Source organism: Suricata suricatta, chromosome 2 (assembly GCF_006229205.1).
Source record: "Suricata suricatta isolate VVHF042 chromosome 2, meerkat_22Aug2017_6uvM2_HiC, whole genome shotgun sequence".
Taxonomy (NCBI): domain Eukaryota; kingdom Metazoa; phylum Chordata; class Mammalia; order Carnivora; family Herpestidae; genus Suricata; species Suricata suricatta.
Window position 1 is genome coordinate 14,231,861 of NC_043701.1, and position 25,964 is coordinate 14,257,824.

At 36.7% G+C, this 25,964-nt stretch overlaps 1 protein-coding gene across 9 annotated transcripts in view; it reads right to left on the minus strand.

Annotated features, from left to right (window-relative positions):
* LOC115278295 (putative RNA-binding protein Luc7-like 2) overlaps positions 1-25,964 on the minus strand; it is a 57,793-nt gene that overhangs the window by 20,854 nt on the left and 10,975 nt on the right. For 4 of the 9 annotated variants that reach the window (XM_029922751.1, XM_029922750.1, XM_029922765.1 and 1 more), the window contains 4 exons: positions 23,425-23,495; positions 21,753-21,847; positions 5,029-5,127; positions 3,693-3,803 (listed from right to left, as the gene is read on the minus strand). In XM_029922751.1, coding sequence (XP_029778611.1) covers positions 3,693-3,803; positions 5,029-5,127; positions 21,753-21,847; positions 23,425-23,495 — 376 coding nt within the window. The other 5 variants (XM_029922754.1, XM_029922787.1, XM_029922775.1 and 2 more) reach the window with 2 other exon arrangements.

Genomic DNA, 25,964 nt, shown 5'->3' on the forward strand with positions numbered 1-25,964 from the left:
AAAAAAAGAAAGAGGGGGGAGAGAGAATCCCAGCAGCCTATACACTCTCAGCGCAGAGCCTGACGTGGGGCTCCAACTCATGAACTGTGAGATCATGACCTGAGCCAAAATCAAGAGTCAGCCACTTAACCAACTGAGCTACTGCCCAGGCGCCCCTCTGTGAAGCATTCTTGATCTGTCAACACATCTCACCCCACTTAATCATAAGCAGAGAGAGAACAAAACCCGCCTTGGTACCATCTTTGTACCTTCTGTAACAACTATTTTTATATACATATCACATCACTTTAAAAATAGCTATTTATATTTCCAATGCCCAGCAAGTAGCACAGGCTCAATATGGAGTTATAGGAATGAACTGGTGCATACACTTTAAGGCAAAGATATGACTTTAGAGTCCAGCAGTTTTAGCTTATAGCCAAACCAATTACCAGATGTGGAATTTTGACCATATTACTTAACCTGAATACACTTCCTCATCTGAGAAGCAGGAATACTACCACCTCACAAAATTGTGAGCAGTGAGAAAATGTGTCTTGCACACACACATTACTGACTCGGTGTACGACCACAGCACTCCTTCTTCCTTAGCCTTAGCAAATGTCTTTCAACTGGGATTCTTGCCTTGGGATTTGTGTCTTCCTCCTCCTCACCATCATCCTGACAAGGTAGTTAGTTCACCCCTATTTTAATGGTATATGATATATATACAGTCTTTATTTTGTCCACAAAGAAAGTATTTAGGCTATGTGGCCTATTAGCAAAGGTTTTAATTTGATATGGACATTCAGTCCCAACAAACTAGTGTGGCAATAACCTTAACTTCTCAAACGTCTCTCAATCAAAAGTATTCATCCCTCAAAGAAATTCTCAATGCTATTATCATTTTCTTACCTCTTTAACAAAGTGGTATTTTTTTTCCCCAATATCCATCATAGAGTAACTGAATTATGCTCTAAACTCTTCACCTTTCCTTGTATCCATTTCTTTGTAATATAACTAGTAATATCACATTCTGATTCGGCCACATAACTAGCTTTAGCTAATAGGATAGCAGCAAATGGGACAGAAGGAAAGGCATGTAAACCATATGTATGATGAGGCTGTGATATTTTTTGCACCTCTACTAATACCATGAGAACACGGCCAGGCTAGGCTTCTGGGTTCAGTAGCCTCTGGATGACTGGAAGACATGTGAGTGAGCCTAGCTGAGAGAGGAAGACCTTCCCAATCAAGTTCAGCCTAGATCACTTTTTTTAATGCGTTTATTTATTTGAGAGGGGGAAAGTATATGGGCAAGGAGGGGAAGAGAGAGAGGGATACACAATCCCAAGCAGGCTCCATGCTATCAGTACGAAGTATGGCGTGGGACTCCATCTCATGGAGATGGGAGTGTGAGCAGAAATCAAGACTCAGACGTGTTATTTAACCGACTGAACCGCCCAGGCACCCCCAGCCTAAATCACTGACCGAAGACTCAAGGGCTAAATACATACTGCTTCACATCACTGAGTTTTGAAGTAATTTGTTAAGCAGCACTTTTGTAGTGATCAATAACCAATACACTGCCATATAAACCAATATAGAGCTGATGGGTCTTTTTCAATCATGAGATATCTTTTTACTTTAGGGTCCCATATTTAGAGATCTTCTCAGAAAAAGTTGATTAAAAATCACCCTTTCCTCAGGGTGCCTGGCTGGCTTAGTCAGCAGAGCATGCAACTCTTGATCTTAAGGTCACGAATTTAAGCCCCACGTTTGGTGTAGAGATTACTTAAAAGACCTTGCCTCAAAGAGGGGAATCCATTTCCCTTTGTACATACATCTCTGAGGACTGTATTTAATGCTGTCATCCAAACTATTTGGGTAATTCTGCCTCTATTCTACATTTTCATAAAATGTACAAACTACCTTGAATGGCACAAAATGTTACAAAGTAGTAAGTTATCAAATCAACAAATTGCAATACAGGGAATTTTTTTGGGTTCTGATTAAAACAAACCAACTCCATATAGGAAAAATGAACACATTCTGGTTATTAGAAAATATTTAAAAATTATCATTAGCTTTATGAATGTGATTTTATGGTTATGTTTTAGAGGTGATATGATGTGACATACAGAATTTGCTTTTAAAATAATGAAATGAGGGGCGCCTGGGTGGCTCAGTCGGTAAAGTGGCCGACTTTGGCTCAGGTCATGATCTTGTGGTTCGTGAGTTCGAGCCCCGCGTTGGGCTCTGTGCTGACAGCTCATAGCCCGGAGCCTGCTTCAGATTCTGTGTCTCCTCTCTCTGCCCTTATCCTGCACATGCTCTGTTTCTCTCTCAAAAATAAACGTTAAAAAAATTTTTTTAAATAATGAAATGAGAAAAAACTGATTACTACAAATCCACTGGAATTTACTGTACTTTTCTTTCTATATTTCTCTTACTTGCATTTTTAAAGTTTATTTGAGTAATCTCTACACCCAACGTGGGGCTTGAACTCATGACCCCAAGATCAAGAGTTGTATACTCTTCTGACTGACTCAGCCAGGCACCCTTCTTTCTACTTTTTGCATATACATTCACAACAAAATATTACTTTAAAGTAGTGGGTATGAGAGAACATCAAAAGTCAACATTTAAAATATGCGCAATCCATTTGGAAAATGAGTGTAAGACATACAGACATTTCACTAAAGACATACACAAATGGCAAATAAACACATGAAAAAATGTTCAGCATCATAAGGTATCAGGGAAATGAAAACTGAAAACAAGAAACAGCACTATATACCTTTGAGAAAGGATAAAATGAAAATTAGTGACACCATCAAATGTTGACTCAGATGTGAAGAAACTAAGTCATTAACTTACTGCTGGCAGAAATATAAAATGGTATAGACACTCAAGAAAAAAGTTTGGCACCTATTTTCAAAACTAAAAATGGACTTAACATATGACCCAGAAGTTGCATTCTTGGGCATTTATCCCACAGAAATGAAATGCTTACTGCAGTCTGACTGGTGTTAACCAGTAACTGGAAACAATCCAAGCATCTTTCAATGTGTGGTTCAACTATAATATATCCATACCATGGAATACTACTCAGAAATAAAAAGGGATGAACTACTGATACACTAAACTTGTCTGAATCAAGGAAGCTGTGCTGAGTGAAAAAAAAGAATTCGCAAAAGGATACATAATTCCATTTATGCAATATTTAGTAAAATAACATTATTCAGATGGAGAATACATTAGTGGTCTCCAGAAGACAAGGGAAAGGAGGAACAGGTGTGGCTACAAAGAGTAACATGAGGGGCTCTCATGGTTGATGTTACAGTAAAGTAACAGAATTATAATGGTAGTTACTCAAGTTTCTTACACATGTGATAAAACTACATAGGGCGACACATACACACACGTGCACACATAACTGGTAAAATCTAAATGAAATGTCATGATTGGACCAATATGAGTATCTTGGCTTTCATGGTGTACCGTAGTTGTATAAGATGTGAACATATAAGAGGAGGCTAGAAGAAGAATTCAGAGAATTCCCTACAGATATATATATATATATATACATATATATATATATATATATATATATATCTGTAATCTGTGCATGTAATTATTTCAAAATAAAAAATGAAAATTAGGGAGATGAAACTATACTTTTGTACTAATGAAATTACCGAAATTCTTACCTTTGCGGCCACTTCAGCACTAATCTCTTCTTGAGTTTCTGCTAATCTTTTCTTGGCCACTTCTGTTCTTCGATCACAATCTGCAATGAATGATTGCAGATGATCCATAGCCTGCAAAGTTTAATTTAAAGACAATTATTGCCAGAAAAAGCAATTTTCTTAAGAAATCTCTTTATTCAAAGTGTTTTTCATGCCAAAATGGAATTTAAGAAATAACAAAAGCAGATTCAATAATAGAACAAAAATACTACTCATCACCTATCAAATTGGCAAGGAATAAACATAAATAATTCCCCAGGAAAGGTAAAGCTCTTGGTTTCGACTCAGGTCATGATCTCTGGTTTGTGAGATCGAGCCCCATTGTCAGGCTCCACAGTGACAGCATGGAGCCTGCTTGGGATTCTCTCTCTACTTGTTGCCTCCCTCCCTCTCAAAATAAATAAATTTTTAAAAATGCACATTGTACTTAATATTCTCCCTCTTCAGATATTTACAGATACAAAAAAATTGTAAAAATTCTATAGATTATTAAAGGGCCTTATACACATCAAAAATGTGTTGGTTTTGGGGCACCTGGGTGGCTCAGTCGGTTAAGCCTCTGACTTCAGCTCAGGTCAGATCTCACGTTTGTGGGTTCGAACCCCACGTCAGGCTCTGTGCTGACAGCTAGCTCAGAGCCTGGAGCCTGCTTCCGGTTCTGTGTCTCCTTCTCTCTCTCTGCCCCTCCCCCTCTCATGCTCTGTCTCTCTCTGTATCAAAAATAAATAAAACATTAAAAAAAATTTTTTAAGAACAAAAATGTGTTGGTTTTCATGTGTTTAAATTGATGTTTCTGTATTCATTATGGATTTACTGGAAATAATAGTTTAATTTTCAAAACAATATATCCATTGCATGATTTTTACACATTTTCTTCAAACACCCAGTTTCACCTTACATATTTTTTAGAGATGTTGGTCTTCAGGACACCTGGGTGGCTCTTTCATTTAAGCATCTGACTCTTGGTTTCAGCTCAGGTCATGATCTCATGGTTTTGTGAGTTTGCGCCCTGTGTCGGCTCTGCAATGGCAGCACAGAATCTGCTTGGGATTCTCTCTCCCTCTCTGTCCCTCCCCTACCTGTGCTGTCTCTGTCTCTCCTAAAATTAAAAAAAACTTTTTAAAAAAAAGTCTTAAAAAAGTGTTGCTAGTCAAGAAAGCACATGAGCTTAATTTAGCACTGTCCATATAACCAAAAAGATAATTAGCTAAGAACCTTTCCCTGTGGAGATATTAATCCATATTCAAAATATTTTACTGCATAAAGCACTCTAGCACATTAAAGCAAAATCACATACATCAAGTTCAAAGAAAAAATCTTGTTCTTTGGATGCAATTTCATAATCTGCTCTTAAAGCCAGGTCATGGACTTTCAGACATTCTCCGAGATCCATTCTCTAGGGGGAAAAAAGACATATTGAAAGAGTAAACACATACTGCAAAAATTCATAAACCACAGTTCTCTGCAAATTACATCATTAAGTCTTACAGGTAATTATTTACAGACTTCCAAATTACAAAATTTCATAGACAAGTATAAAACTTGGTGCCAGGAAAAAAAGAACAAAAAAACAACACATCAATTCTGTCTACCAGCAGATGGGGAAGGAGTGATCACTTTTGTACTTAAGAACGGACAAGGAAAACTGCCAGAATCTAAAAAAAGCTTCTGGCTTCTGTATCAAAATCAATTTCACTTAGCCCATTAACACAGAAGAGATAACATTAACTTAAAATCAAACTAAAAGTATATGTAAGTCAGACTGCTGAATTACAGTCTGTATTCTTTGAAGAACATTCCGATTTTCAAATAAAGATGTGAGTCCTCAAAACATTAGACTGGTAACCTCAATATGGATTCCAGACAAGACTCTAGGTGAACTAGTAAAAAAGAAATTTATTAAGACTCAATGTAAGTTCACAAAGAACCAGTATCTAGCCCTATTAAACATGTCGGGGCACCTGGGTGGCTCAATTGGTTAAGTGTCTGACTCCCAGTTTTGGCTCAGGTAATGATCTCACAGTTTGTGGATTTGAGCTCCACATCAGGCTCTATGCTGACAGCATGCTGGTCAGCTATGCTGACCTCTCTCTCTCTGCCCCTCCCCTTCTTATGTGAACATGCACACACGTACACACACAACCACTTTCTTTCTCCCCCAAGATAGTCCTCAAAAGGGTTACAGTATGATGTAATGGAGATAAATAAACTTACAGGATACAGTATGAGAGCAAAGTCAGAAATCTATTGCTGGAGGCTGGCAAACCCCTCCCTGCTAAATCATACATGTTGGGGCGCCTGGGTGGCTCAGTTGGTTAAGCATCTGACATCAGCTCAGGTCATGATCTCACGTTCATGAGTTCAAGCCCCAGGTCGGGCTCTGTGCTGACAGCTCAGAACCTGGACCCTGCTTCAGATTCTGTGTCTCCTCTCTCTCTCTGCCCCTCCCCCAACACAGACACACACACTCTCTCTCAGAATAAATATTAAAAAGAAAAATTTTTGAGCCATACATTTTGTATGCTAATACATTTCAAAAGGGATACAAATAAATTAGACAAAGTGTTTCAACACCAAGCTACACAAAAAGCACCAGAGGAAAGATGTAATTAGCCAGAAAAAGACAAAGATGTGAACCTCGTCATGAATCAAATGAAGAACTTTTCAGAATGAAAAAAACAAACAAACAGATTTTATTACGGTTGCAAGGGACTTGAGAAGAGTCAGATTTTAACTCTTTCTCAAATTGAAAACAAAACACAGTAAGACACTTTCTAGTCAAACTTTCCAGAGACAGAATAAACTTCCTCAAGAGGCACCTGGGTGGCTCTGGTGGTTAAGCATCTGACTCTTGGTGTTGGTTCAGGTCATGATCTCATGGTTCAGATGATGGAAATGAAGCCTGCTTGGAATTCATTTTCTCTCTCTGCTCCTCCCCTACTGTACACATACTCTCTCTCAAAATAAACAAACATTAAAGAGAAAAAATCTTCCTCAAGAGTTAGTGAGTTCCCAGATAATGGAAAGATTCAGATACGGTTTAGACAACCATTTTTCTAGGATACTGAGGAAAGAATTCAAATATCAGCTAGCCTCTTCTTTCCAAGTTAAGGTTTTAGAAGTAAAAAAAACAAGTTCCTCTGTAAAACTCTATTACCTTGGTTTTTAATTACATAAAAGAATGAATGGGAAAATACAGACAGTATCTTTGAAGCTATCCTTTGGAAATTAAGAATGAATATTCACCAGTATAATAAAAGTCCTCATCACACTTGCTGAAGGCTACCATGTATCAGTGCATTGCTGAGGATTCTGAGATTTTTCCAGGCCCCATTGGTTACTCTCATTCATAAGTCTATGGGTTAGCTAAGAAGTCTTCCAATGACAATAAACAGTAATTAAAACGTGTTGCTGATGTGGAAATTCAAAGCTGCTTATTTAGTGGCATTTTAAAAAACCTATAGAAAAAAATTTAATACTCTTAAAAATCGCAGGAAAATAAGACAAATTGCAAAAGAACATTGTTACCATCTTTGCTACACCAATGTGTTTCTTAATTGATATCTTAACATTAATCACTCCAACAACTCCCTTTATATGTGTATTGCTATAGTGCTTAATGGGACGCTATACTTATTTCCTAAAATGTTACAAGGTCACAGTTGGAAATGCCAATGATCCAATGCAGTGGTTCTTAATCTAGACCCAGGGTAATACTGAAAAGAGGCCCGAGCCCTATCCTCCAAAGACAGAATTGTAAAAGCTTCTCAGGTATTCTTAATGTACAATGTTGGGAACCACTCACTGATCTAGTTTTATTCCCATTCTACAGACAAAGGAACTGAGGCCTAGAAAAATGGCTTTATTCCAGGTACTTAATAGAAAATCTGGTTAGACTGATTTCTAGTCTAACACTCATATTTTGCCATGCTAGTTCCAATTAAGTCAGTACTAACTTATCTTTTAGTATTTGTAGGTAACCATCACTCCCCACAACCTCTATCAAAGTTCAGCACACTGTAGATACTCAAAGCAGTTGTCACACTGCCTTTCCTCCAGTTATCTTCCTATCTTTATTCTTTGCTTAACTATATTTCCAATCTGTTCTCACATAATCTAAAAGTAGTGTCTCTAACAATCTAAATCTTGTCTCACTGTGTTTTACTTAAAAATCGGTTACCCACCCATACTAAACATTGGCAGGCAATCCTCCACTCTTATCTTTAAATTTACATCATATAACCAACCAAAGGAAAAAACCCAACTATGAGGGTCAAGAACAAAACGAACACAATTATACCACTGTGGTAAGGGTGGAGTTTTGGTAAGAGGAAGAGAGTAAGAGTAATGTATGCCTTGGAGGACGATTTGTGAAAGGGGGCCATTTTTTGCTACCTCACTAGAATGTGAGTTCCACAATGACAAGGATTTTTGGCTGTTTTATGTACTATGCACCTGTGCCTGGCATATAGGAATGTCTAATAAATACTGTTTGAATGAAACTAACTGGTAAAAGAGGACAAAAAAGAACATCTGGTGCAAAGAGCCCTGAGCTTAACAAGTAAGGGTGGTCAAGATGCAATCCAGGATGCAGGTGCCTGGGTGGCTGAGTCGGTTAAGCATCCAACTTCAGCATCAGGTCATGATTCCATGGTTCATGAGTTTGAGCCCCACAATGGGCTCTCTGCTGTCAGCTTGGAGCCTGGAGTCTGCTTTGGATTCTGTGTCTCCTGCTCTCTGCCCCTACCCCGCTGATATTTGGTCTCTTTCTCAAACAAACATTAAAAAAAAAAAAAAAAAAAGATATAACCCAGGACACAAAAGTTCCAGGTCGGAGCTCTCGAGGAGAAGCTCTTTGCCTCTCCATAGATTATCAACTCGGCTGGGACTCCTTTCCTTCCTAAGCAGTTAAACCTACTCATTTCTCTTTTTGTCCTATGTGTTACTGTCCGCCAGGAGGTAGACCATCCGGGCTTGACGCTATCCTGGGCCATGAGCCCTGAGGCTAGGCTAGTTTACAATAGTAGATCTGGGGGCCAAAGCCCTAGGAGAAAGCAGCTGTTTTCATTTATTTATTAATATTTATATTTATATTTATATGTATGTATGTATATGGCCTAGGGATCTAGCAGGACTGAAGGTATAGACAGAATTTTCAGAATTCTACATACTAGTCATCTGCTTTCCATCCATGTCATGACTGATCATGTACATGCAGAGTATTTAAAATGAAAAGCTAAAACAAATATAACAAGTGCCTGCAACTGTAAAAGTGAACAAGGGGCAAGTGTGAGCAAGTTAATGCTTTCCATGACCGCAGTCATCTAATTTAAACGTCACCACAAAGGGAACTACAATAGAACCACACTATGACCAACTATGAACCAATCCTCAAAAGCCACAACATTCCTGACTTCTTCAGTGCTGGTCCGAGTACTCTCAACATTAAATGAACTGATATTTGCCCCTGCTTCTCTTGTGACACAATTAAGCTCCAACTGAACAAAATGTTTGGTTATTTATTTTAACTTATAATGGTCCTATCTATGATGAAAGCCATAGGAAGAGACTTGAGTTTTAATTTAACAATTGACTTCATAATTAAATTCTTCCCACAAGTTTATTATTCTTGATGTTTTAATTAAAAGGCATCTAAATTCTCAGATTGTAAATGGAAAAAATGCTTTTATTTTAGAGAAAGAGCACTCCAGCAGTGGAGAGGGAAGTGGGGGTGGGGGGGCGGGAAGGAATCCTAAAGAGACTCCATACTTGGTGCAGAGACCACTACTTCAATATCATGACCTGAGGAGAAATCAAGAGTCACACATTCAACTGACTGAGCCACCTGGATGGCCTAAAATGCTTATTTTTAGTTGGATAAATTCAGTTCTGCATTCTGTCTCTCCTTTTTAAATCTACTTCCTCCATGAAATCTTTATCAAATAACTGTATCTGATTCTGGTAACTTCTCTTACACCGTCTCAACATTTTGTACTACCTTTTACTGTTTAACAAAGCTGATTATGTTAAGTGATTTTATTTTTAAAAAATTTTTAATGTTTATTTTGGGGGGAGGGAGGAAGGAGGGATGGAGAGAGAAAGAGAGGGAGGAAGGGAAGGAGAAAGAGAGAGAAAGTGTCAAGAAGCTGGGGGGGAGAGGCAGAGAGAGGGGCAGGCTCCACGCCCTGAGCTGTCAGCACGGAGCCTGTGGAGGGGCTGGAACCTCATAAGAGATCATGACCTGAGCTGAAGTCAGAGGCTTAACTGACTTGACCAAAAGCTAAGCTCCCCTCTGTGCTTTTTAAGTGTTCTTTTGAAATTTCAAAAATGAAGGTTATCTCCTTAAATGGACTTTAAGCTTCATGAGGAAAATGGCTCCTCTTATTTATGCCTTCCTATGTAAAAGACCAGATTTTACACAACCCATGACTACTAAATAAACTTGACGATTTAACAATTTAACGTAAGGCATTCTAAGAACTTGGAGAAACAATGAAATAAGCACACAAAGGTAAATGGACAAAAGTTTAACAATGATGTTTTGATGTAAAAAATTAGAAACATTTTAAGAGCCATGGTGGTGATGGTGGAGGGCACTTAAGGGGAAGAGCACTGGGTGTTGTATGGAGAACAATTTGACAATAAAATATTATTGGAAAAAAAAAAAGAGCCTAACAACATGAGTTTAACTGAATTATGGAACGGCTATATAATACATTATATAGCCATGAGAAATGAAGATCTTGATACTAAGTGGAGTAAAGAGATGACAAAAAAAATGTAATAAAAATACCATTTTTGTAAATTCATATAAGACAGTGCTGTGAGGCTCATTTGATATTGGCTGAGTTAAGTACAATAAACTAGTATTAGCCTTACAATCAGAAAAAAAAAATCAATGAAGTAACTTTAGTTTTGGACAAATAATGTAAGTAACAACAGAGACGTGGAAATTATACATCAAAATGACCAAATATGATTTATAGTAGAACAAATCAAAGTGTTGGCCTATACATTTTAGTGTACTGCCAGGCGTAAACTAATGGCATTTAATAGGTTAATGAATAAACCAGTGAGAGAAACTAGCACAGTAACTACTTCAAAATTGCAATATTCTTGCTTTGTTGTATTTAGTACATTTGTTCGGTCTATGCACTAGATCCTAAAGGGAACTATAAAACAGTACGAGAATATCACTCCTATCAAGGAATTTATATTCTCAAGACATCAAATGAAAGCAACAGTTGCACAAAGATGTAAATACAAAGATTTCATCGCCATACTGTGCACTGAAACCAAAAACTATTAACACATTAATAATCACTGAATAATTTAGGAAATAGCCATATTATGAAATATTACAGAGGCATGTTTTTAAAATATAGACCACTGGGGCACCTGGGTGGCTCAGTCAGTTAAGTAGTCAACTTCAGCTCAGGTCATGATCTCACAGTTCACAGGTTCAAGCTCTGCATCAGGCTCTGCGCTCAGCTCAGAGCCTGGACCCTGCTTCAGATTCTGTGCCTCTCTCTTCCCCCGCCCCCAAGCCTCCTTGTGGCTCGTGCTCTCTCTCTCTCTCTCTCTCTCTCTCTCTCAAAAATAAACATTTAAAAACTAAATAAAATATAGACCACTAATATGGAAACTTCTCCAAGTAAAGAAAAAAAAATCAAACCATACAATGCCATTTGTTAAAACAACTCACACATACTTGTAAATGTACAGAAAAGAAAGTGAAAAAGGTACAGTAAATTGTTGAGAAGCTTTAGGTTTGAGATGAGGGATTATATCTAATGGCAAATATTCATATTTAATGCTTTTTCCACTTGTAACTGAAGACTATATTGTCCAAGTAATTAACAAAATAAGACAGACTGGGTACTTAGCAACTCACATGCCGTCCCTTTACATCTCATTATCCATTTAATGCTGATAAACTCACTTAGTCTGTCTGAACTTGTCTTTCCTCAAACACTTCAAGACTGCTTTATCAATCCAATTACAGACTCTGACTAGCTTGTGGGAGATTCTGAATACAAATCAACATGTTGAAGTTGCTCTATTAGGCAAACACGAATGCTTGACTTGGACAGAAATAAGACATGATAAAATCTGTATTTTAGAAGCACTGACACCACACTACTAGATGGATTGAGCAGAAGAAAGAGATCAACGGTGGGAAAGGCTAATATGATAAGCCAGAAATAAATTCTACTGTCAGATTAGAGAAGAAAAAGAAAGCAGGTAATGGAGGTAAAATAGGGTGCTAAAGAAGAGTAAAAGCATTTTAAAGATGGGAAGGATCTCTGAATCAAGGCTCAGAGAAGTCCTAAGATCATAAGCCTAAGATTATCAGCTAGCAGAAGTAAACGTTTAAGTCCAGTCCTTAATATAACTCAATATTCTTTCAGTAACACAATGATTCTCAAACAACTAATTAAATGGAACGATCACCTAACCAATTAATTAACTGGAAATGAAGTACAGAGAAGAAAAGGCCAGGAGTTTTATCCAGGCTTCAAATATTTCAAGCATGGGCAAACAATGATGCCACCAAGAGAAATGACTAAATAAAATGGGAGAGTTGGTCTGTGATGGAAAATGTTTTGTTCTGGGCATGTTGAATGTGATATAGCAGGAAATCTAGTAGCCATGTCCAGTATGGGACAGATATAATACTAAAGGCTCTCTTTATCCAATTAAATTTTCCAAGCAGACAGTATTACATATTTCTCCTTAGAGTTACAACTCAAGTATTCTTCTAGGAGACCCTCTTTAAATACATAGAAACCCAAATCTGACCTCCCTAAGTCAATTTATTAACAATGGAAATTCGGAAAAGTATTTCTAAAGAACAGTACCACCTGCAAGATAATAGTATACTGCCACAGGAAAACAATGAAGGTGAGGAAGGCAGCTTGGGAATAACAGTATAAATTTCTATTACCTTACTTAAGATTTAAAACCAAACCCCATTGCTTGGTAATTTTTATTTAACTTTCTAAACACCCGTGCTCATAAGAGCAATAGTTTCATTGTTATCTAACCTGGTTTTAATTCTTTCATTTATTTATTTATACTGCTTAGTCTGTTTAAAATAATATTCTTACCACTTGTCTTTTTATTATGTTTTCTTATACTATTTTTTAAGAGTCTCAAGGATGAAAGACACTGCAATATGATAAATGACAATTCAGATATAGTAGAAAAATAGCAAGGAATTGAAAAATAAGTAGATAGCAACAGTGGTCAAGTGCTAAAAGGAATACACGCCAGATGGAGAACAGGTAAACAGCTACAAGACAGCAGGACAGAGCACGGGAAACATAAACCTGTGGCCAACCGTCTGGCCACATGAACCTTTCAAGGCCAATGCTAATTTCTACTGCACAAATAGCCTGCATTTTGATTCTTGCACCTTCACTTTCTCTCTTCCTCATATTCTATAAATCTCTCTTCCATACATGCTCAGTGCTTGAGTTAAGCCCCAGTTCAAGGAACAAGAGAAAGTCATATATTATGGAAAAAGTCTTGAAATAACAAAACCTGGGTATGAGTTAAGTTACGCCATATTGTCTTAAAATAAAGTAGCGGACCTGGGTGGCTCAGTCAGTTAAGCCTCTAACTTCGGCTCAGGTCATGATCTCCCAGTTCGTGGGTTTGAGCCCTCCATTGGTCTCTGTGCTGACAGTTCAGATCTTGGAGCCTGTTTCAGATTCTGTGTCTCCCTCTCTCTCTGCCCCTCCCTGGCTCACACTTGGTCTCTCTCAAAAATAAACATTTTAAGTAAATAAATTTATATATTTAAAAAAATATACATATATAAAATTAAGCTTTTTCTTTCCTAATTCCAATCCTGGCGTTTAAACTAACAAGCCCACCATGACTGCTGGGTGAAGAGAGACGGGACACACTGCATGCAGAGTAGTTCCTGCTTTTTACCACTTCCCATTTAGTGACTGCCTGTTCCCACTTGTGTGTTCCACTTTCAAGTCCATTTTTCCCTGAGTGGATAAAGAAAAATAAAATTCTTCTAGCTTTTCTTAATATTGATTTATTTTCTGTTCTTTTGAGAGCACGTGCACACACACACACACACACACACACACACAAACACACACACGTGCATGGAGTGGGGCAGAGAGAGGGAGACTGAATCCCAAGAAGGCCCCGCACTGACACTGAACTCGTGCCTAACACTCAAACTCACAAATTGTGAGATCATAATCTGAGCCGAAATCAAGAGTTGGAAGCTTAACCGAGCCACCCAGGCGCCCCTTAATATGGTTTCTTGAAGAACACAGAAAATGCTTTCTTATCCATTTCAAACAAATATATGCAGATATATCTAGGTAACATTGAAAGAAAAGTCTTTGCCCTACAAAGACTATACTATCAGAGACGAGAGCGAGTGCAAGAGCGAGAGAGAGAGAGAGACAGAGAGAACACGGGTGAGCCAGCCCAAGTGAGAGAGCAGGCGGGCACATGTATAACAAGATGAATTAACAAGTGCCTGATCCAGCAGTCAGGAGAGCAGGTGCTGTACAGAGGGTCAGAGGCTAAACAGCTACAGGCTCAGGCAATCACATGCACTAAGCTAGGCAGGATTCAAATGTGTAAAGGAGAAAAGTTATCCCAGGAAAAGAAAAACAGAGGCAAAAATGAGAAGTGTGCTGGGTAAGGAAAATAGTGAGACAACAATGAAGCAATCAATCTGGTAAAAAGAGAGGGCCAAACTGATTTATTCGTTCAAGGAAGAGGTAGACTTGGCTAGGGATTTTATATGTGAGGCTATTATGTATAATAGGAAAACACCCAAAGTTTCTGTGGGGAAGTTTATTCCCCACTCACAAATGACTGGCTTTCTTCACATGTAGATCTCTTCAAATGTCACTTCATCACAAGTTTCCTCTAACCATGTGAGTAGCTCCCAGACCACGGTCCCATATAGTCTAAATTATCTAACCCTGCTTTTCTTCTCTGGCAACTTAAACCACTACTTGAAATCACATTATTTCTTTTCACATCGTCTGTGTCTCCCACATCAGAATGCAAGCTCCTGCCATTAAGAGAGAAACCCGTGTTCACTTCTGTATCCCCAATACAACACATACTAAGTCCTCAATTCAGTAAGTACTTGTTAGGTGAATGAATGAATGCTGATCTCAGCAATCAATACCACTCCCAAAGAGATGAAAAAATAAATCACTTTTTAAGGATTTTTTTGGTTAATCTTTACTGTTAATTCTCTGTACCTTCTCCCTTCAGCCCTCATTAACCTAATATCCCTTGTTCACTTTTTTCTACTTCTTCCTCCTCTTAATTTGAATATTACTTAAGTGTCATTACTCCAAACACAGTAATAAATATCATAAAAGGAAAAAAAATCTAAATTTGGAAATTTTACAAATTACATTATCCAAATACATTAACATTTATGCCTGTAATTTTTGATCCTATAAACCAGTTATGTCTATGGGACAATATACATTCAAAATGTTTTACTCTATACAGGCCCCTCCCCCAATGCTTTTACAAGTTCCCTTAATGAGAACCACCAAGCTAAAAAGGATTTTAGTCAATTATCTTTGTACATCAAGGTAGAATTCATCAACTTAAAAAATATTTCTAGGGGCGCCTGGGTGGCTCAGTCAGTTAAGCCTCCGACTTCGGCTCAGGTCAGATCTCACATTCATGGGTTCGAGCCCCGCATCAGGCTCTGTGCTGACAGCTCAGAGCCTGGAACCTGCTTCTGGTTCTGTGTCTCCTTCTCTCTCTGCCCCTCCCCCTCTCATGCTGTGTCTCTCTATCAAAAATAAATAAAATATAAAAAAAATTTTTTTTAAATATTTCTAGGGACACCTAGGTGGCTCAGTTGGTTAAGCATGCAACTCATGACTTGGGCTCAGGTCATGATCTCAGTTCAGTGAAATCAAAACCTGCGTTGGGTTCCATCCTGAGAGCATGGAGCCTACTTGCCATTCTTGCTCCCTCTCTCTACCCCCACTCCCAGCATGTACACACGTGTTCCCTCTCTCTACCCCCACTCCCAGCATGTACACAGGTGTTCGCTGAAAATAAACTAAAAAAAAAATTCCGATGGCAGATAATCTGTGAGTTTGCTCGTTGTTTGTAGTTTAATCCCCTGTACAACAAATACGTCAAGTTTCCATTTATCATGTGCTTACTGCATTGTGCTCACTGCCTTCATCCTCCAAAAATGCATTTATAACTCCATCCTCTCTTTTTCATTAAATAGCTTCAGAGACACTAGTCTCCTCAGACTCACTAAAACAGTTTACAAAACTGTACATATCTCTAAAACAGATCTGAAGAATTCAGGGAACACTTGGGAGGATGATTCAAGATTCTCAGGTAATAAATATTTATTGAGAATCACTGTACAGGGAAAAAAATGTGACACTAGAATATGTTAACCATGTGCCAACCTATGAAAAACAATCTGATTTAAAAAATTTTTATGTCTGTTTATTTTGAGAGAGAGAGAGCACGAGCAAGGGAGAGAGGGAGAGAGAATCTCAATGAAGCAAGCTACAGGCTTTAAGTTATCAGCATAGAGCCCAACATAGGGCTCGAACCCACAAGCTAGGAGACCATGACCTGAGCCAAAGCCAAATGTTTAACTGACTGAGCCACCCAGGTGCCCCCAAAACAATGTGCTTTAACAATGACTTTCAGATCTCACTATACATTGCTTGAGAATAACTGGTCTTTAGTACTTAATACTATTTCAAGACTAATCCTATCAGATAAGTCTAAGATTTAAAATTTGCTTCATAAAAACAAAAATACGTGATTATAAATAAGGCAGCTATGTGGTAAAAGATTTACAGATGCTGCTGTATGGGTATATAAAACTCATTATACAATTCTACTTTTATTTATAGTTGAAATTTTCTATTATAGAAGTTGAAAAGGGGGCACCTGGGTGGCTCAGTCTGCTGAGCGCTGACTTCGGCTCAGGTCATCATCTATGGTTCATGGGTTCAAGCCCTGTTGTGTGCTGACAGCTCAAAGCCTGGAGCCTGCTTCAGATTCTGTGTCTCCCTCTCTCTTTGCCCCTCCCCCTCTCGCACTCTGCCTCTCAAAAATAAGATAAACACTAAAAAAATTATTTAAAAAAAAAGTTAAAGATTCTACCCTCAGACTGATTCATTATAGAATAAAAGTTAAAAGTAAAATGAATCTGTAATTTCACTTATAAAGACTAAAACATCAATACTGCAGTTCTTCTTATCTACATGCATGTACAGCTGATCCTCGAAAAACCTGGATTTGAACTGTCATGGGTCCACTTATATGCAGATTTCTTTTAGTATGTACTGCAAATGCATTTTCCTTATTTCTGAAATATTTTTTCTCACTTTATTGTAAGAATACAGCATATACTACATTCAAAATATTGCCAATGGGCTGTTTATATTATTGGTAAAGTTTCCAGTCAACAACAGGGTATCAGTAGTTCAGTTTTTGGGGAGTCAAATGTTACACAGGGACTTATGCCTGCAAAGGGCTCCGCAGCCCTAGATTCAGGCTGTTCAGAGGTCAACTGTGCATTTGTATTTAACCATTACTCTGAGTAAGAGACAAATTTGTTGAGTTAATTTCAACTAAAGACATACTAAACTAGAAAAAGATTCTAGAAAACATAGTCTCTGAGTCACCTTAAACTCACTTCCATAAGTCTCAAGTATATTATTTTAAGTACATAGAAGGAATGACTCCAATATTACTCAATATGGGAAAAAAAAGTTATTGCAAAGGGTGTATGTATACAAGTTGAATAGTTCAGGATATTCATATGTTAATTTGCCAGTATGCTATAAACAATATTGAGGACCTGGTTTTTAAAGTTTTAATTATTCAGTGGGAAGCTTTTAACATGCCTCTGACTTCCTGGACACCAAGGCATTTGTTTTTTTTTTTTTGGTTTAGGCAGTCTCTACAAGTGCTTGTTAAAGGAATGCACATTTTTGTAATAGCATGAGAAGAAAGGAACATGTACTTTTTTTTTTTAACAGAGAAGAAGAATATACAAACAAATCTGCTTCATATAAAGACATGTATAATGTACTTCAAAAGCCAAAACTGGTAAAATCTAGGTTGCAAAAACTGGCATTTTTAATAAAGTGGGAAGCTCTAGAAATTGAGCATTATGTAAATTAAAAAAAAAAAAGCAAGTCCGTAATGTAAGCTAATGCTAAAAGCAATTGTTAAAAAAATACCAAAGCAGGGACGTCTGGGTGGTTCAGTCCATTAGGCATCCAACTTCAGCTCAAGCTCAGGTCATGATCTCACAGTTTATGGGTTTGAGCCCCACATCGGGCTCTGTGCTGACAGCTCAGAACCTGGAGCCTGCTTCAGATTCTGTGTCTCCCTCTCTTGCTGCCCACCTCCCCGCCCCACTCCGTCTCTCTTAAAAATAAACATTAAAAAAAATTAATACCAAAGCAGCTGTAAACAAACTATTTGTGGTTGTTTAACAGATCTACAGGCCAATTTTTTCACATCTGCATGTGGAACTACTGCTGTCATATTCTGATAACCCGCTCTCAACAAACCCAAATACTCTCCAGTTCCTTGTGAGTTACAAGCTAACACATTTTCCACTAACAATAGTTAATTCTTCAAACTCAAGCTAATTCTGTAACAGATTTATTTAGTATTTTACTTTGGGTCGATTATTCATTCAACACAATGAAGGAACAGTGTTCTAGACGCTGGGGACACAGCACTCAACAAAACTTCCCTGCTCTTATTATGAAACTTACATTCTAGTGGCTGGTTGAGAAAACTTTGTGGTTTCTTTCTTATTGCTTATTCTTCTTCTCCATAGTTTCATGAGTCTCTTAGATATGTACTAGCAAAGACTGCAGCAGTTTTAAAGTTCAGGTTTGTATGTATCCAAGTAACTGATTTTAGACCAGCCCTTAAACAGAATTGTTTAGAGAAACAATAAAGAAGTCTGAATTAGTAAAAACTATACTTTAGGGCGTCTGGGTGGCTCAGGGGTTTAAGCGTCCAACTCCTGATTTCGGCTCAGGTCATGGTCTTGTGGCTCATGGGCATTGAGGCCCTGCTTTGGGCTCTGTACTGACAGTGTAATTCCTTGCTTGTGTGTTTTTTTTCTCTCACTCTTCCTCTGGCCTTCACATGCATGCTCTCTCTCAAAAATAAATAAACAGTAAAAGAAAAAGAAAAGCCGCAAAGCTTATTGGGGCACTATAAAATCAACTCAAAATTTTTGAAAACTAATAATCCTACCTGATCACTTCAAAAAGGCAGAGAACACTTTTACTTTATCCCTTAAGTCTTTCTCAATTTTAAACTTTAAATTCTATTTCTGAGCATTAGAATCTACTTTCTTAAACAAAACTTCATGGAAAATCCCTATACTTAAAATGTGTAAAATTCTAGTTGCAATAGTAAAGACTGGCCTGTCCCCATGTTCTTAGTGCATGAAATGCCTCCAAGCACATTTCAGAAGCATCTGAAAGTCATTGCGGTAAGTAAATGTGATCTGAAAAATTAACAGAAACATTTTTAAAGGTAGATTTAAATAATTCTTAAGATTCCTGTGTGTTCCTGTAATTCTCTATCAGACATCTGACAACCACGACTTCTCTGATCCTTAATTTTTCCCAGCTATGGAATAACGAAGCTTACTATAATCATGAAGGCCCGTCAACCCTACAACCGTACTATGATGAAGGCTGTAATTAGTAGTGGCCATTTCTGATTTTAGGACTGGCACATCATGAAGAGTGTACAATTTCATCTCTGTAGATCTTAATTTCAGGCTTCTATTACCATCTCTGCTTTAAATTTAATGCTTATATATAAATTATTATTACTACTACATATCTTTTTCCCAGATCACAAAGAACCAGACTGAAAGATATTTTTTTAAGCACTTCAATATACTTATCTTTCTTCAGGGAGGGTATGTACCAGAAATAATGTGTTTATGGGTCACAAGAAAGACACACACCATGAACAGTTTTGAGTTCGCAAGGAGACCACTCTATGATCACCCTGGATTCTCACAAAGTCCTACAGCCAATCTATAAAGTTCAGATTCAACTCTTAAAGAGGTCCACAATTATTCATCTCATCCTTCCGTAAGACAATCTTTTGTCTATTACACTGACAAAATGAGGTATTTTTATCCAGAGTTTCCCTGCCAAGTACCTGTAGAAGGGCTTTCATTAACTGTTTTTAACATAATCCAAGCACCATCAATTTTAAGCCTCACCATTCAATTCTGTACAATAAGAAAGAGTAACCAATTCACACTTTTTCTATCATCAATTTAAAATGTGTATTTCAGAGATGCTAACAATCAAGAAAATGTGCATTTTATAAATCTACCAGACAAGAACTTTACAAAAAGGAACGTTCAAGACCAACCATGCATCTTTTTTTAATTTAATATAATGAAAAATTAAGTATTCCCTAGAGTAGAAAACATGCTGAATAAAATTTAGTTTTGGTTCCAGTTTTACTTTAAATCAACAGAACTACGTGACTTTGAACAAGTCACCTACTATCATTACGGCTGTGAGTCACATACCTCACAAAATAATTTTAAGAAATGAGCTTAATCGCATATGTACATTATAAAATGTAAAGCACACCTGTGATGTCAGATTCTTATTATTAATGCTATATCTAAAGAATATAACACATGTCCAAGTTTTGCTATGGCTGGTTTTAAGCCTTAAAAAAATAAACTAAATTTGTCACTTTGGTAATCCTGTTCTCAAAAGCTATTTGAAGTTATTAATTTAGCCATTACATAAAATGACTTTGTTAAATTTACTATAAAAGTAATGGACAATCAAAGGATACTACAGATATTTATCGATTTTTCACATTTCAAATATATAACACAGTAAAAATACATTATGGAAAGAGTAGATATGAGGGGTAATTATCTGTCATAGTTCTAATTCAAGTGCTCAGAATCCAATTTCTTGCCTCATATTATTACACTGAAAAAAATCCAAATATTACATATGTTTTAAAATAGAGGCTCTTTTTTTTTCCTTTAAACATAATACAGTTTCCACAGTCTTTCCTACTGGAATAAGACAAGCGTTTCCTATGCTATATGCCTTGGTATCTATCTGTTAGAGGTACTTAATTCTTCCTATCAAGAAGAAACCATTCATTTAAACTAATTCAACTACAGGAACTCATCACTTCTGAAAATGGAAGTCAGAAAACTTTCCATCATTTCTGGCAAATGAGAAATAAAGCCAGCTCATGGTTTAGCCCCACTACCCCCGACTGCCAGCACATGTAGTCCGAGAAGGGAAGCTCTTACAGTGAGGAACCACTTCAACCAAATCGAGTCAGGAAATCAAATCCTTTGTTCCATTAAATAGGTACATCATCATGGGGTTTATCTTTCAAACTAAAATGATACTCCAAGGTCAACCAGTATCAGTAGGTATAGAATCTAAATTAAGTGAGCTTTTATAATATTGTAAGTGAGCAACATAAAATGAATTTAAGTGACAACACTACTAGCAAATTAAGCTATGTGAATGTAAGCGTTTACTAATATGTTTTCCCCACTATGATTTCCACAATATAATGTGCACATATCTTAACATATAATGCTCTGGGTAAAAGTCTACTCTGTTCAACGGTAAAGAAAACTATTTTAAAAGTCATTTATATTATTTTGGAACTAGAAATGCAGCTATAGTGTAGTACTTGTCTCAATATTCCAAATAAGAAATGCTTTTCCAAACATTCCTCTGAAGAATGAAAAAAATGATAAAGTAAAGTACAGCAATTACTTTTGGGAGGAATCCCATTTTTGCAGATGGGAAACCCAAATAAACAATGTAAGGGATTCAAATCCCTCCTCTACCAGAGTTTTAAAAAACCACTGCATAATAACTCGACAAGGAATTTAAGTCTTTATCAAGTAGTTCATTTTTGAAGGATACTAATAATCAAACAATAGATTTAATAATAAATACGTACAGTTCCAGAGAGGACATCATGGGGGCAACAGTTGAGAAGGTGACTCTTGCACACTCTGTCATCACTGAATTTGATTCGTTGGCGAGTAGTATCTCCTGTAATATAGGAAAATTAATAACATTCAAGGTTAGACAACTGGAAAATACTTACTTTCTCAGAGCCCTACTATCACTAGCTTTTTCTGTGTGGCTATACACACACATATTTATGTATCAGCTCAAGAGGGATTAGTTTTTTATATATATCCCATTAAAAAAACTATTTTAGACATGCAGTTGCAGTATGTGTACTGCAAATGTAATTCAAATAGTCAAAGTGGGAAAGCAATGCATTGTTAAATAGAGTACTTCAGAAAAGCATAGGATACAGAGCAGGAATGGACTTTAAAGATTATCGTGTCCAACTCCTTTAATCTGCAGATGAGGAAATGGAGGCCCCAAGAGGTTAAGCGACTTGCAGCAGACCCACTAGGAGAGTTTCTACTGGTATACAATGTTCCCTACTTGACACTAAGCATAGATTTATTTTGTAATTATTTACATTAATTGAAAAACATAAAAATAATCTTGCAAACATTGCATACACACTGCGAATCCCCACTGAACCCCAGACGCCATTTCTTCCACTATTTTGTTCCAGCTGAAGTCTCCCATTTGCTGCTGGGATGAGTTAGAGAGGGTAGAATAGCATGTTTAAGAGTGTACAAACCTGGAAGAAGGACTTACACACCAGTCAAACAAAGGCACATTGCCTAAATGAAACGTTAACTTTAATGCCTCCAAAGGTACCATACCTTCAAGTTTTAGGTGATCAGTGCTATATATGGCCAAACTAGATACATTTAAATTTATTGTCTTCATATAACACAATACACCTCCTAAGCAACAGAAGCATCAACTTGCTAATCAAATAGGCCTCTCTAACTCAAATTTTAAAGAGTCTAAGGAAAAGAAAGGTAACTAGCTCTAATAACAAAATATAGATGTTAGTTACAATTTTTTTGCTTAGACTCTCTTTGGAAAAAATAAACTCTTAAGGATGTTTCCTCTCTACAGAATGATAAGTCCTAAGAAATGTGTTTTATTTTAGCCTTAAATTGATATCATTACTGATGAGTGAAAACCTACTGATGAATTACTGAAGCGAGAACTGTTGTTACCAAAAGAGATTATAAAAACCTCTACTTCATGTGATGCCTGGGGCACTCCAAAAACTCATCTAGAAAGTGATTCAATTATTTAATTTGTGTTTTTTTTTTTACATGTGAATAACAGAAAGGTTAAGCCATTACCCCTTTCACATGGTTTTATTTGAAGAGCTTAATGCAGTCAACTAAATATGTCATTTTTAGGTGGGGTAAGATTTTGTTCAAATTGTTTTAACTCTCTCAAAAAGACTTAACATTCTAATTTGCAATCAGGGTACATTAATTTTAAGAAAAGTAATTTATAGCTACAATGATAGCTTCAGAGCAGTTCAACAATAGGTTTTCTAGAGGCTAGTCTCTAGTTAAAGTAGGTTATTTTTGACACCACAATTTGGAATAAATCATTTAGTGTTCACGAGCCTGCTACTATAATAAAGGTTATTTTGATGGTCCTTTTTTCCTTTTAAACACAACTGCTTTTGTTCCACATTCATTAACACATCTGAAAAGTTAGTGATAACTCACGGCTCGGCGAATGCGGGGCCTTTCTGACACTCCCTTGCAGATTGAAGTAGGCAGGCATAGATACATTGAACCTTTACAAATAAAACAAGGGGCCAGATTGTTCAGTTTGTATAGAATAGACTCTGCCAGCAATTTCAATACAGCATCTAGAAGTACATGTTGACTGTAAAGATTCTTGTATAGGAAAACAAAAGTGAACAAAATCAGGGTGTTTTATTTTTCAAAATATTGACTTAACAAGTGTAACCCTACTAAAGAATATGATTGACCACAGGAAAAAGTCCAATGCTGGAACTCTATAGGAAATGGTCTGTAGGCCAACTGGGGTTTTTAAAAATATATTTTAAAAATCTTACCTCATTGAGACTTTGGTGAGGGCCTAAGTTCACATTAGAATGGTACTAGGATAAGTAAACTCGCACCAGAATGGCAATGTTATATATTAGACATTTTTTGGTTACTGGCATGTAAGAAAAACTGTCTTATTTAAAATCTCTACCCAAATTATATTAGAAAACTTAAAGATCATGTAGTTTTTTTTTAAGTAGAAAAAAACCCCTTACATATCTACGACTCTCTCTGCTACAATATCTAAGTTTTTTAGTATGCAACAAGAGTATGGTTTCAATGCTATGTCAAACTAATGGCTCAAGATTATTATATATGAGACTTTAGAATAAAATCAAGGTTCTTAGGAGTTTTACTAATCAAACATTAGTGAATTAGGGTGACTGTTTTTGCTTCAGAAATCACAACATTAAGTCTAATATTAAGATATATGTGCCCTGAAGACACAGCTATCAGAAAAAATATAAACAATTCCAAATATGAATTTAGCAAACATTATCCCTGATGAGCTTTTACAAAAAGAATCTATTTCTATAAATGCCAAAAGGTGTTTTCAAGTAACTTCTCACTGCCTAAGAATGGCTGCTCTATAAACATTTGATAACTGCAAACACAGTATATACAGCTATCAAATATTGGCCTATACATTACAGAAACCTCTAAGACAATGAAATAATGGAACCCCTAATAACTTGAGATACAGAAATATCCTGAGGGACTAACAACTAAGTATTTGTTTACTGGTATTTTTAAAGCTTTATTTAAGAGTCTTAAGGTTAATACTTAAAAATAATATGGTTACACTACCATATAGTACGTAATTAATTTATTTGGGCATATGCCATGAAAGTATAATTTGGCTAAATCAACAAAAGAATTTTTAAATAAAATTCTGGTAACTTTGGTTTCTGTCAAAGTATCTGGCCCAAACCATGTTTTTCAAAAGAAACTAGGTAAAATAGCTCCCGTTTGGAGGAGTAGAGGGGGAGGCACACTACAATAAAAAACAATTATGAATCAAATCTTTGAATACAAAGAATTACTTTATAAATTCAATATAGTTTATCTTTGGGTCTTCTGGGCCTATATTCATATAAAAATAACCTGAGTTACAAAAAAACAATAACCCTCTTACACTAACACTGGATCCAAATCACAGCCTCAAACCGATTAGTGAACATTATCTCCTCTGTGCTAGTCAATGTGGTTACAAATAGGCATATAAACTATAAGCCCTCTACCCTCAAGGAGTCCATGATTCTGAGAAACAGGACATTTAACAAGTAATAAAGGTAGCATGACCCGAATGCCAAATGAGTGTTACTCAACAGGAGTGCTTCAGGAATTCTAAGACTCTACAGAATGGCCACCAAGAATGGAGAGGTCAGAAAAGGCTTCGTGCAAAAAGTAGAAGCCAAAATTTAAAGAAAAGATAGGACTTAAACTACAGGAAAGAAGAACAACATTCCAAACTGGAGTATTACCGTTGACAAAGCTTATAGAGGCAGAAAGGCTTAGGGAATGGTAAACACAGCAAGTCTTACTTCACTTTGGCAAATGGCTTCATGTAAGGGAATAGCAAAGTTGGGGCTAGAATATTTTGTGGGTAATATTTGATTTCTTAATTTTTTCATTTTTTAATCTAGATTTTTAGTATATAAACAAAGAAATAAAGTTAAAAATTATGAGGCAGAGATTAGATCCAGCAATCTGAGTTAACAGCAACACAATCTATAAAAGCATGGAGGCTGCTCTACTCTATAACCTCTACGTTAATTAGGCTTTGTACATAACTACAACGCCAGATTTGTAGAATAAGAAACTTGACTCAGAACTTTGGTAGGCAAAGTGCCTTTCATTTGAATGGAAGCATCAAATTTCTGTCATTATTTCCCACCAAGCAACTAACTTCAGGATAACAACTTATTTTACCTCACTGCTTCAATCCCTTCATGAGTTTCATGAATTGTAATTTGTATTTGGGAACACCTGATTGCAGGGGTACAATAAAAACAGGAATGCCTACTATTCCTCTCAAAAGTTTTTTCAGCAAGTTAACAGGGTCTAACACGTTACTGAAGCAGTTTCACTTGGGGAATGCCAATAGGTCGCTCTAAAAAGAGGGCTCCTGTCCGAACTGTGGTCAAATATTGCTATTCTCAAAATCCCCTTCAATCTGTTGGGAGGGAAAA